Raw genomic sequence first — 14,216 nt, forward strand, 5'->3', positions numbered from 1 at the left:
TTATGTTATTGTTGATGAAAGTTCTTATTATAGTATTAAAAAAAATTTCTTAAGTGAAACCATGCTGTAGAATAAAAAGTTTTCTTTATAGATTATATAGATGATTGCCAGATAAAATACAGGATCCCCAATTAAATTTGAATTTTAGACAAATAATTATTTTTTAGTACAAGTAGGACCCATTTCGTATTTGGACGTATACTAAAAATTTTGTACAAATACTATATATTTATATTAAAAATGAATCATCTAAAATTCAGATTTAATTACCATCTTGTATTTTTTAAATCTGAATCTGACAACTCGGTTTATTTGGATGATAAAACTGAATCTCTGGGGGATTTCTTGTATTTGCACAGGTGATGATGAGCAGAGCGACTGGTTTTATGAAAAGGAATCAGGGGGAGCTTGTGGCATCACTGGAGTCATTCCCTGGTGGGAAAAGGAAGATCCTACTGATCTGGACAAAAATTTACCAGATCCTGTCTTTGAAAGTATCCTAACTGGTTCTTTCCCCCTTATGTCACATCCGGGAAGAAGAGGTCAGTAGCACTGCCTGACTGGTGGATACAGGGGACATATAGTCAGTCTAGGAATAGTCGTTGAAAGAGGAGGCGCTAAATGGAAATGAAAGACTCTAGACGCAAGATGCTATGAGGAAACATGGTGACCAGCAATTCAGCTCCCACTGAATTCTCATGCTTTCAATTTATTAGGAAGGTTGACTTGCTTTCTTGCTAGGCCCATGGTAAAAACGTTGAAATGATAGAAAGATAAATTGGGAGGAAAGAAAAACCCTGGATAATCCTCTAATGCTTAAACAATTGGTTGTCATGTGCTGGCTGCATTAAAACCCTACTAGGCATTGGTTCGGATCTTTTAAGTGTGAATTTTGCCTCTTCCCCACTACTGTTCAATACATTTCCCCCTCCAACTGACTTTGAATTCTGAATTGATAGGATCTTATTCCATGCTCCAATGATCATAGACCCTCCTTCAACTGAGGACTTTGATTTTCCAGGTTTCCAAGCCAGACTCAGTCGCCTTCATGGAATGCCTTCCAAGAATATTAAAAAATCGGGAGGGACCCCAACTTCAATGGTAGGCATGCTTTCTTATTTACTTCTCATGTTTGGAAATGTATCCATTTCTATGGAATAAAAAGCCACATCCTCATCCTTTATTCATATTCTAATGTTATACTTAAAAATAATCCATTTTTTTGTAGGCTACAAACTGGACCAGTGAGATTCCCCTATAAACCAAATCTTCTAATGCTAATAAATTAGTTACGTTTTGAACATCTGGGGAATGACATTCGAGGGAACCTGGCTCCTGTCCTCTTCCCCTGGAGGAATATCACTGAAGTGAGAGCCTCTTTGATGAAAAGATGGGGCTGTTTTTGCTGGAGGACTGGTATTCTTCCTTTAGTCAGAAGTGAACCTGATGGGGGAGGCTTTTAGGGATCTAGGTTGGCCCAGGGTGGATAGAAACTACTGTAAATTTTATATATTTTTCTCTTTTATGATTTTTTTTTTACATTGAAACCATTTATGTATCACTTGCTTTGCCAAAATGCTAACAAAAGCTAGAGAATTAAAAACTTCCAGATCTCACATCAGTATTCCTTAATGTTTATATTGTGACTGGATAAGAACTCATTTTTACATATCTGACTGTTGTAAATTTAAAAACATGATGCATTGACATTTATGGTTCATTTTTAGAGAAATCTTATATAGCCAACATTATTTAAAATATTTGCATTTTACTCAGGGTATTTTAACAAGGGCTAAGATGAGTAATAGGTAAGGTTGATAATCTGCTAGAGTTTGTATTTTGTTCAAGTTTGCTTTCTACTTGGATAATCTGCTCTGTATTGCAAACCCATTGTATTTTATAGTACAGTTTTTATTGTACTTGGAAAAATCTTAGTTTTAAACTAGTCACGGTGATAACTGGTCTGTGCTAGTGGAATCATTTACTCTTACCTTTTAAATTATCTTCTCTGTCTGATACCTGAAACCGTCAAAATGATCATTCTTGCTTAGAGCGTATTAAACTCATGTGAAAGCTGGTATTTCAACAAATACTGTATGACTGAATCATATTGTCATGTTTAAAAGTGAGAGCTGCTTACACATCCTTAGAATGGCAAATGTGTGTGTCACTGTGAGTGTCAAAAATACTTGCATGAGCTCATTTTCACCAAGCAGAAGGGAAAATGTAACATTTCTATTGATGATATAATTTAGATACTATACTACATTCAGCCCAGTTCTTCAAAATGGTTATATTAAAATGATTAATATTTTTATTAAGTTCTTATAATCGATGAAAATTGTGATTTAATACATGTATTTTTATATTATTGTATGGATTAATTGTTAATTCAGCATTTAATGGCTAATTTAAATATGATGATTGGAAAAGAAACTTAAAGTTGACATTTTCTTTACCTAAAGTTACAATCTGAAAGATTCCAGCAAATGTATTAAGTAGGAATGTGTGACATCTTTTAGATTGCTTGTCTAAACTGGAGAGATTAAAAGTGATAAAGTGCAACTTTGAGTCTCTTTACCTTTGCATATTTAAAGTGATATTTTAGAGGGACAATAATATGGTATTCGGTCATTGTAAGTAAGCTTTTTTGTGCTATGTCCTTTGGAGTGAAACGTCATGATTTTTTTTCTGAATTTACATAAATGTTTTTATTTTCTTTTGTATAACGACTGTCTTTTAGATCTGAATAAGTCACTTTAAAACCTTGGCCTATGAACTTTGCCTTACCAATCGTGAAGCTAGATGAATGCTATCTAGCTCTTGGTTCAGTTTTACCTATTTTCATTTTTGGTTCACTGCTTGCTTGAGCATAGCTGGGATTTGTAGCCCATTTTCTAGGCTTATTGCAATCTCACTGTGGTATTTTATAGAAGCTATTACAACTGATAGGCTAGCTTCATGGTATTGATGATACATGGCTTAACCATAGTAAACGCTGCCTTCCCTCTCTCAATTGTAAAAAGGTGATTAAGTTTCACTTGATGGAGATACACTATATATGGTGTTTATCATGGAACTAGTGCATTAGGCCACAAACTGTTTTCCTGGTCCATGTTTTTTGTATTCAAAATTTTGCTGAAGACAATGGGCTCCTTCAGGTTTTCTTTCTTTCAATTCTGAATTGTCCTTGTTTGGAGTTTTAAGTACTGTAATCTTTTTTTTTTTTTTTTTCCAATAAAATATCTGACTTGGGCAAGAAAGGTAAGAGTTCCAATTTGTGCTGATATTTTTAAGTTCCTATGCTAAGTTTTTTGTTGTTGTTGTTGCTTGTACTGTCCCTATTACATGTAACCATCTAGTCTTAAAAATCGTAAGCTCATGAAACAGTCATCTTTAAACAGTATCTCTGACATCCGGTAGTAAGAAATGAAACTTAATTCCTTAGACTTTCACATTGGAAAGCCAGATTGCTTTTAAGAGAGATGAGTTTCCTGAGCAAAGTCAGACACATGTAGCTGCAACCCATTAAATGGAATGACAGCATAGGGTTTCCTTTTCTTAAACAGATGGGTGATGACTACAAAAAATAATGATGTTCTTTGAAGGAAATGACAGAAGGAGAATCTTTTACTGAAATATTAATGTAAACACTTTTGGAGAAAAACTTCCAATCAGAGTTTTCATTATTCACCATAGTAATGTTCTATAAAGTTGCTGGCAACACGGAATTAGAGAATGCTGACCCATTGCTCCTGAGAGAAACGCAGGGTTATGTTCCTGTGAGCCTTTGGTCGTGACATTTTCATCATTCGATCAATGCATAGCCTTGTTTTATGTATGTTTTCGTTTAAAAACACCTTATTTAACATACATTGTGGATCCATTCACATTGAACTCATGACCAACAGCGTCATAGCTTGTGCCTGAACAAAGCTTATCTAATACATGTGTTTTCTCCGTAAGGCACAGCACAGCATTCTTTGTGCTTTAGCAGCAGCAAACAGCACTGCAACCTTATGCCTGGGGACCATTTAACACAGCGAATCACCAAAGAAAGCGCGAAAAGGTGGAAAACATGGCACTAAATAAACCACAAAAAGGGCACTTGTTTACGGTATTAAGAGCTGAAAACAAGAAAGCAGTGTTGCCTTGTTTGACTTCAGTAGGGCATGCACACGTGCCTCAGGTGACTCAAGTTTTTCATTGCTTTTCTCACGTCTGTGAATGACCGTGAAAGCACTATGAGTATTGATTTGGGGGTTACTAATAAATTTTAGTGGATATGCAAATTTGCATATGTAGGACCTACAAGTTGGAGTGAGGATCGACTCCAGTTAGTTTTGTAGAAGAGCAAAGTGGTATTGTAGAAAATTTACAGATCTTGAAGTCAGACGTTGGTGAATCCCCACTCTGATTCTTCTTTTTACTTGTAATTACAATTTGAACCTCATTTTCTCTTTCTGGTAAATAGGGACAGTGATTACTTTGCAGAAGTGTTGTCAGGATTAAATGAGATTGTGTTTCCATAATGGGTCCAGCACCATCTTTGTCACATAATGTATATTAAATAAATGATAGTCACACATATTATTAGATATATTAAACACAGAAGCTCATGTTGCAAAGAACAGTTGTATCATGGGTCAAAGTGCAGAATTTTAGACTTTAAAACTTATCTGTTCATATTTTATATATAATATCCCTTCATGTTTAATATTTAAAGTGCTTTTGATTGCAGCCTTTTGTGTTTCTTTTGTACCTCATTCATATTTGAGCCGGCCCTTGTGTTTAATATTGTCTGTGAAGAATAATTTTGAATGAATTTTAAATTGACAGACACTGCATTGAATCTCAAAACTTAACGGCAAACTAAAAAACCTGTTCTAAATTTCTCCTCTGCACCCCACCTACCCCAACCGCCGCAATTATTAAGCTGTTTATTTGTAGAAAGACCGGCACTGTTCAGGAGGTTTTGGTCCAGAGTTATCTGATTCTTAAAAGTAATTTTGTCCATGTACATGAAGGGAGAATCCAGATAAATTCCTGAGAATTTAATGTTAAGGGGAACTAACTATTGCTGTCCTTCTGTTAGAATAAGGCACTAGGTTATTGGAGCCCAACTAATCAGCCTCTTATATTCACCTCTTTTAGGAGAATTAAGGAAATAATAATTACGGGGCCATTATCCAGGAGATTCAGCCTGAATCTCTTGTATTTCCAGAATTTGTGCATCAGGTACAATTCAGAATGATAATCTTCAGAATAATGAACCGTCCCAGAATGAGTTTTGGGATACTGTACTGGCAAAGTGAATCCGATTAACCTGACTTAAGCATAGCATTTAAGTTAGCTGAGATGTGCTACCCCTAAGCATCCTAATTAATCAGTGTGTTCTGTGGATGAGAGATCTTGATCTTCTTTTCTTGAAATGGATGGTCTTTCCACAGCGTTACATTTATCTAAATTAGCATTCAAATTGAGTAGTCTGTTGAAAGATCAGGAAATAAATGGCTTCATTTAAAATATAGTACCTGAAATCCAACATAAATATTACATAAAGAATTGTACATAAGGGTTATAGGGTTCTGTCTTGAGATTTTATAATTGTTTTCAGTCCAGTTTTTTTGTATGGTTGGAATGAGAAAAAGTATAATGGTGATGGTGGTGGTGGTTATTCTAGCAAAGAAAATGAATCTGATTTTATTGACTATTTAATACATGTTTATCAAATTTAAATATCCAAAAAAAAATGTGAACATCAATCCTTGATCTAAATTGTCATGCTTTACAATAAGCATATTGTTTGTATTCAACAATGCAGTAACATATCTGTTCAGACTCGAGTCAATTCTGTAAGAGAAAGGAATATTATAATATTTTTCCCTTTTATGAAGTCATAGAAGACAGGATTTCATGAGTGGCATATTGATAACGATACTATAGTGATTTACTCTGTATGTCTTACTCAACTGTTGTTTTATTGTTTCTTAGGATACTAGAGTAGAAATATTTAGTCCGATTTATAGCCTTTTACAACAGGAGGCCCATTTTAAGTGGATTTGGTTTAAATAAGGGAACTACATAAACTTTTCTTTTAGCCTAGTCTAAGATAAAGGAGAAATTTTATAACAGAAAACAGACCTAAAATGATTTTTTAATATATTCCCAGCATATGTCTTCAACTGTAATTTGACCATGTGCTAACTAGTTATCTAATATTTTTCAATGGAATTCAATAACTAAATGCTTAATTATAATCTCTGTGAATTGATATTCATTTGTATCCTTTAAGCATTTTTGGATACTTTGCAGAATACAAAAAGAATACATATTTAGAATTTTTTATATTCTAAATATACATTGTTTCATGTATATTCTAATCTGTTACTATGTATGTTAATAATTTAGTTCTTAATCTTATCTCAAAGTCAACATGAGCTCCAGATTTCACACTAAAAACTTATATTTTTGTCTTAGAATTTATTTTGAGATAAAGTAGATATTATATCATTGAAAAGTACTGCTTAATAGATTTATAATAAATATTTCTTTTACAGAAGACATTTTAACAGTGTCTCTTCTTTGAGTTAAAATTCTCTATTTCAATGTGATTATTCACAACTTTATATTTCATGTCATATAAATTTAATATCCATAATTGATATTTGAAAATACAAATCTAACAATTTTTTATTCTGTCCCATTAAAAATAGTATCTGTATTAATAATGATATTTAGTTTTATTATATTACACTTTACTAAAAGTAGAATATTTGTATAATACATACAAATTCAGATAGTACAGATATATAATAATGCATTCATTCATTCAGCAGGTATTTGAATGCTTATTCTGTTCTCCATATTTAGTCTTAAAAATCCTTTAGGAAAAATTATATAAACATATGTTCAATCTTGGTATTTTAATACTGTCAAATTTGGCCACATATACTTTTTTCTCCATCTATTTAAACTACTTATGCTTGCTTCTCTGATAACTTAGTACTAGAATTGCTTTGGCTTCATATATTGTTTTTCGGTTTGTGATGTTTCAGAAATCTGGAACCTGGCAAAGCGAACGTTAGCAATGAATGCAAGCACTTATTACGATGCTTACTATATGTCAGATACTTTTCTAAGTGCTATTTATATATTCTGATTCATTTAATCCTAAGAACATCCCTGTAATGTAGGTTAATGTTTACAACGTACACATTTAACTTTTCTTTTTCCATTAGTAAACCAGAATTAATGCAGTCTGGACGTTTATTCTTTTGTCATGCTACTGATAAATAAAAAATAAATTCTCTTCATAAAAAAACCTTCCTTCCTACAAAATGCTGTTGGAAGTATGAGTTATTTTGAAATCCTGGCAGCATTCTTTGCTGTCTTGAATAGTGAGCACAGTCAAGGTGTGTGCCGTAGTAAAAATAATCATTAAAATGTTTTACTGCTTCCATCAGGTTAACCACTGTGGACCCACATCCAACATTCTGATCCTTTTCTTTGATTCTCAGGTAGTTTTTGGTACCTTCTTCTTGATCTCTAGCATTAGCCAGTTCAGGCCTGCTTCCTTGCTGTCTGTTTCATCTTGTTCTCCCTGCTTTGCCCTCCATGGTTCTTCATTATCCCTCCAATCTTGTGTAACGTGCCTGGCCTCTGTCACATTTCTACTTCAGTTCAACTGTGATTGTATCCTCTGTATTTCTCTTATTCCTTTCCTCCCCTTTCTAATGGAACTTGGCAAAATTCTGGGTAGACTTCACACAGGAGGAAGATCTTTTAGCTGGGACTGCAAGTATGAGTTGGAGCTCACTAACTCATTGGGAATGGAGTTGGCAGACAGAAAAACATGAACGGGCAAGTCTAAGTTTGAAACGGCATGGAATATTCGGGAAACTGAATCCAGTGTTGCTGAAATATAAGGTATGCTTGTGTTGAGTGTGCGGTAGACAAGGTTTGGTTGGCAAGATAGGCAGGAGTTATATCATTTCAGACTTTTGTGGTCCGCGGGAATGCATGTGAACTGATGTAATATCTGGGGGGTTAAGTGGATCAGATTTCTCTTTTGAAAGATCACATGGACAGTGGTATACAGCGTACATTGGGTGGTTACGAGTTAAGACTATATTAGGAGTCTAAAGCTCTCTAGCTGTTCCCCTAGGAGGTGGGATCCACAGTCGACTGAACCCTTTATTTTACCAGATCTGATTTTCTGATCAACCTTTGGGTAGCATCCATTCATTCAACAAGTATTTATTGAGCCTCTACTATGTGCTAGATACTGTTCTAGGTCTCAGGGATTACAATGGTGAATAAAGCAGACAAGGTTCCCTGGAGCTTATATTTTAGTAAGTAAAAATAAACTTGGTTGGGGAGGAGGGTGAGTACGTAAAAATGGCCACGGAGAAAATTAAACAGGGTAATGTAATAGTGAACTACAGGATATGAAGGTGATTGGAGAGAATATGATTTGCAGGCTGGAATAATGTTCAGCCTTGGTCGATCTAGTGCCTTTCTTCTCATTGCTTTTATTAACAACATGGGGAAAGAAACAAGAATGTGCATTACTCACACCTGTTCATTCAGGAAGTTGGGTTATGTCCTAGACATCTCTCCTGATTCCAGACCAGGTCGACCACAGCTTTTAAATGTCCACAAAACGTGGGCCTGCAAATGGCAAAAGGACACTTTTATTTGTAAAGTACAGGATTACTTCTGGTGCTTTTAAATGTTTTGTTTTGTTTTTTATTTAAAGAAGGTTTGCAGGTGCCAAATATTTATATACTATTCTGGTTTTCCCCTTTAGATTAAATCATAATGTATGTTCAGAAATGTAATATTTTAATATTCTAATAGTTTTTCTCATGCTTTAATGGCTACTTAAATATTATGCAGGGCAACCAGTCTTTTGATTACATTTTTAAAGATCATGAAATGCCATGCTTTCTTTTCATTTTTTTCACATTGGTACTTGCATACAAATTCTTAGGTTATTCACTTTATTAGTAAAAAAATAGCTTGTTTTAAGATTGATTTTTTTTTCTTTTTTTTTTTGAAGAAATTATCTATGGACTTTTTAATGAATCTCCTTAAAAACATTGGATTGCAAACATTTGCGGTTTTAAAAAATACTTCTTATAAAGATTATGATGCTTATCATTTAAATATTTTTCTTCTCTGTTGTATCCTAAGAAACATTTGCAGGGAACGTGCGGGTTCAGTCCCTGGTCTGGGAACTAAGATCCTGCAAGCCACACAGCACGATCAAAAAATAAAAAAGAAAAAAGAAACCTTTGCAATATGTTCTAAAATGCTCTTTTTAGAAATTAAGACTGCTGGTTGGTAACTATTTGACTCCATAAATGTAGACTGAAGACCCATTTCCTTGTTGCCTTTTTTTGTTTTTTGATGTATGGCATGATTTTAATTGAGAAATATCTTATACAAAGATAGGTGCATGGGTGATATAAATGTATAGTTTACAGAATAACAGAAAAACAAATACCCGTATTGTCATCATCCACCTTCAGAAACAGAAGATTCTAATTCCTCTGTGTATCTCAACCCTCTGACATTAAAAATTACCACATGCATATGTATTCCTAAATCCTGTTTTTGTTCTTTATGTAAGTAGAATCACATTGATTGTCCTTTTGTGAGATATATTTTTTTTATTGAAGTATAGTTGATTTACAATATTGTGTTAGTTTCAGATGTATAGCAAAGTGATTCAGTTATGAATGTTCATTTTTTCAGATTATTTTCCATTATAGGTTATTACAAGATATTGAATATAGTTCCCTGTGTAACAGTAAATCCTTGTTGCTTATCTATTTTATGTATAGTATTTTATATCTGTTAATTCCATATTCCTAATTTATCCTTTCCCCCTCCTTTTCCCCTTGGTAACCATAAGTTTGTTTTCTATGTCTCCGAGTCTGTTTTTGTTTTGTATGTAGATTCATTTTTTGTTATTTTTAAGATTCCATTCCTTGTTGCTCTTTAAAATTATGGTGACATTGCCAGAGTTCCCAATATTTTTCTTGGTTTCTTTTTTTTAATCAAAATCAGGGAAACAGAAATGCTGCAAACACTTCACTTTCTTCAAAGCTTCCACTCTGGTTTTCTGTCTTTTATGTTGTTGATAGAATTATTCTGATGGTCTATAAAACTCAGTTTTCTAATTTGCCTTCAGATATGTCAGGTATCTAATATCAGAAAAGTTCAAAATCAATGATGGGTAGAACACTTCCAAATAATATTTAGCAGGTACTTTCTATATTGAAGTCACCTGCAAATCCTCCAACTGAAGGTCAATTTGAACAACTGAGAATTCACAAAGAAGTCTTATAAATAAAAGGGGTTTCCTGTACTGTAGTCTAAAAATGCTTCTTTAATAACTACATAATCCTGAAAATAAAGTTATTACTTAGATTTCATTTCATCTCACTTCATTTACATATATCTTTGATAGATTCTTTTAATTTTCTGATCCACAAATATGTTTTAAAGGAGTATTTTAAAATATATCATTTGTTGGATGGATAAATAAGTATATGTGACCTCTGACTCAGAAACTTGGTGTCTTGCTTAATTGTGTTTCCAGGCATAGATTTCTTGGTTCAGCTGTATGCACAGGTAATGGTGGCTTGTGATCTGTTCATTGTGGGAAGTGAGATATGTCTTTGTCCCCCAGTACCGTGCAGTTTGGCTAGTAAAAATTAATTGGGAAAGGGAGAGAGAGAGAGAAGAGACCTAATGTTTGCTAAGGGACGCACTGATCCTAACTAGTTTTTCATTCTTCATTTAAAGTTTTAGTTTTATGTGTTATCTCTGTCTTCCTCCACTCTTTCCACACCTAGACACGTCTGAATCTCATTTCTTTCCTTGTTTGTCATATTAACCCTTTCTTTCCAAATTTCATCTATCACTGCCCTAGTGTAGTTACTCCTAACCTTACATTTTGATAGTACATTAGCCTCCTCCCTGGTCTCTGTTCCTTCCGGTTTTCCTCCCTCTAATCTGTATCACATGTAACTCCAAGGAAACATTTTTAAAACATGCTTATACCCTAGTCAAAAAATAGTTTTCACGCCTTTATCATCAAATTCAGGTTTGTTCCTTCTGACCTTCACTGCTTACCTGTGACCTATATACAACACTTCACTCCTTTCCAGATGGTCTTAGGTTCACAGCGTCCCACCCCTCCATCAACCTTCCCTTACTCGGTCATATTCGTTCCTTCTCTACATTTGCTCACAACAGTGCACCCCTCTTCTTACTGGTAGATTCATATCCTTCAAGGAACAGTTCAGGCTCCATACCTTTTTGTCAAAAGCTTCCCCAACTCCTCACACTTCAGAGATCACTGCATCGTCTGAAATGCCATTGCATCTGCTGTCTCTGCCATTCTTTCATTCATTAATGGGTGACCTTTCTATTTTATACTCTTACTCATCTTCTTATGTTTGCATTGTGTCCCCAAGTATGTGTAGCACCTGAGTGACAGGGGTCCAGCTCCTAGCCCATAGTATGTGTTTAATAATTTTTAAAATGTTGATAGGAATTTACTGGGTATTACCTTATGCTTTTTAGGGAGTTTTCCACCACTAGTTACATGGCCAGTACAACCTTAAGTAACATCCTTTCCTACCAATATTAGTATCTAAGTTCTTCATTGTTTTTAATTTTTATTTTTTTAAATTTTTTGGCCATGCCGCATGGCTTGTGGGATCTTAGTTCTCTGACCAGGGATTGAACCCAGGCCCTCGGCAGTGAAAGCACGGAGTTCTAACCGCTGGACCACCACAGAATTCCCTTTTCATTGTTTTTAATTTGTCCTTTTATGTATTTAGTGATGTGATGCAGATAAGGTTCCATTTGAGAGAGCACTAAAAAGCTGCTCGGATGCCCAGTGTACAGATGCTCACCTTTTGGTTGGGGAACTCTTAAATGTTGCTATCCATAGGGATTTTCCTTTGAAATAACCCCCTAATAAGTAATCTCCTGCCTCAAGGCGTGTGGAGTGGGGAGTGGATTAGTGTTTTGCCTCCACTCGCCAACATTCTGATTGCAAAGCAGAGGGCAGGGAGCCCTCAGTCTGCAGACTTTCCCTGAATTCTCTTAATTTTAGTAAAGGTATATCATGTGGTCCATAGGTATGGCCCCTTTCTAGTTTAACAGTGTCTTATACACTGTTTGTGCTTCTGCTAGGATATAGGGAAGGGGTGGTAACACTGTATGACTGTGTGGCCAAGGATTGGGATTAGGGATCAATTTAAAAAAATAAATTTTCCAGCAATTCCCTGTTGAAGAGGTGTCTGGCGCCTCCAATTTCTGAACCTTTCTGGAGTCTGCTGCTTCAGTCAACTTACTTTTTATCGCCCCCTCTCCCTACCCCTTTGCTAGAGAAAGCTGAGCTGCCGGCCACACATCCATTTCGTTTTCTTCTGTGATTTTGTTGACTCTGCTTGTCTGGTGGTATCTTCTTTCCTATCCGCTTTGTCCTTGTGGAGTTATACGTTTTTATTGTTTACTGTCATTTTAGTGGGGTTTTGAGAGGGAGCTGCATTGTGTGATTAGTGGGTTATGTTTACCGGGAAGTGCTAGCTAGTGTTCTTTTCTTTTGATTTTCTTTCTTTTTTTTTTTTAAGTAATAGATTCACAGGTTTTAAGAGGACAAAAGGACAAGAGGATAAATAGGACAAAAGGTATCCAGTGGAAAGTCTTTGTCCCACATCCAGTTCTTCCCATACCCATCTGTGCACATACAGCATCGATTAATCTGAACCTTGATTTTTAAACTTTAAAAAAAAGTCTGAGAGATTATAAATTATACCTATTTTTTATTCATTTGTTTGGCTGCATAATATTTCATTTTAGTATATTATTAAATAATTCTATCAGCTTTTATTTTATGTAGCTAATATTTAAGGACAGAAATATTTGGTTACTATTAATTATATTAGCTAACATTATTGAGTTATTATTTGCCAGGTGGTGTTCTAATCTCTCTATGTATGTTAATTCATTTGATGTTCAAAACAAGGCTACTGAGGTAAATATTATTCTCGTCTCCATTTTATAAGCCAGGAACAGGGACAAATGGCTTAAGTGACTTATTCAAGGTCACAGCTTGTAATCAGTAGTGTCAGGATTTAAACTCTGGCCCTATGACCCACTCCCCAAAGTCTTAGCCTTCAAGCTATACTACTACCCCTTCAAGGGTAAAAATATTTCCAATGAATTTTTGAATTTGTAAAAAATTGATAGGCCTAGTGGCCCGCTGAAATAAAATACATCTTAGTTATATAGTTTGGTTGATTTAATGAATATATTGGGTAAATAATTACTCTGTGTTTGATCAAGTTAAATCTACTGAATTGGATACATGTTTTATTTTTCAGTGTAACAGTTTTTCATCATTACATTACATTGTAAATATGCTGTCCATCCCTCCTGTCAGCTCTTCTGTTTTCACCTCACATATGTTTCTCTCCTTTCCTGTATTATCTGTTGATTTAACTTATTAGGTCCTCGCTGATATTTAAATCTTTTCTTTCTCAAATTTATTAAAAGGTAAATTTTTTTGTTACCTATCAGTTTGGTTTCTCCATATCCAAGTGACAGCAATAAATATTAACATAGCATTAAATATTTTGTAAAGGACATCTTTATAGACTCCACCATCCTGTGGTATAAGTATTACTGTAATTTCCATTGTGTGGACTCAGTGATTTTCAAAGAATTAGCTTCATTATGAGCAATCAGAGCCAGGTCTTCTGAACTCCGGTCCTTTTGCATACGAAAATTTTCAGAAGTCATTCTCTTTTCTGTATTTTAGCTGGAGCTATAACGATTTAGCTTTTTAGAATGTTAGCTTTTGAAAATACCATGAGACTTGACATTTAAATTTCTTGTCAACTTGTGAAAGTGGTCCATTTCAAAATTTGATTGGGTTCTCATTTTGAGGAAAGATTTACGAATTTTTATTGTCGAATTCTTAAGTTGTTGCAAATTGTATTGAAGTAAATAATTCATGCTATGAATTTGGCATTAGCTTTCTTCACATTTATTAACCTCACAACTTTTCCCTAATCCTACTTCCTCATTTAGCCTCTTAAAGCACTAGTACAGGCCCAATCTTTGGAATTGTCTGTTTATAGGAAAAACCAATTAAACTAACTCTTTCCTTGATTGAACATAATCTC

At 34.5% G+C, this 14,216-nt stretch overlaps 1 protein-coding gene across 8 annotated transcripts in view; it reads left to right on the top strand.

Annotated features, from left to right (window-relative positions):
- Positions 1-14,216, top strand: part of GPATCH2 (G-patch domain containing 2) — a 179,290-nt gene that overhangs the window by 18,350 nt on the left and 146,724 nt on the right. For 7 of the 8 annotated variants that reach the window (XR_011246282.1, XR_011246283.1, XM_059998339.1 and 4 more), the window contains exons 4-5: positions 360-542; positions 1,022-1,101. Coding sequence is in view for 6 of the 8 variants with exons in the window: in XM_059998339.1 (XP_059854322.1) it covers positions 360-542; positions 1,022-1,101 (263 nt within the window). In the remaining 2 variants the exon portion in view is untranslated. Of the gene's footprint in view, positions 1-359; positions 543-1,021; positions 1,102-1,228; positions 6,431-14,216 lie in introns of those variants that run through there. The other variant, XM_059998356.1, reaches the window with a different exon arrangement.

The sequence above is a fragment of the Delphinus delphis genome, chromosome 1, assembly GCF_949987515.2.
Source record: "Delphinus delphis chromosome 1, mDelDel1.2, whole genome shotgun sequence".
NCBI classification, from domain to species: Eukaryota; Metazoa; Chordata; class Mammalia; order Artiodactyla; family Delphinidae; genus Delphinus; species Delphinus delphis.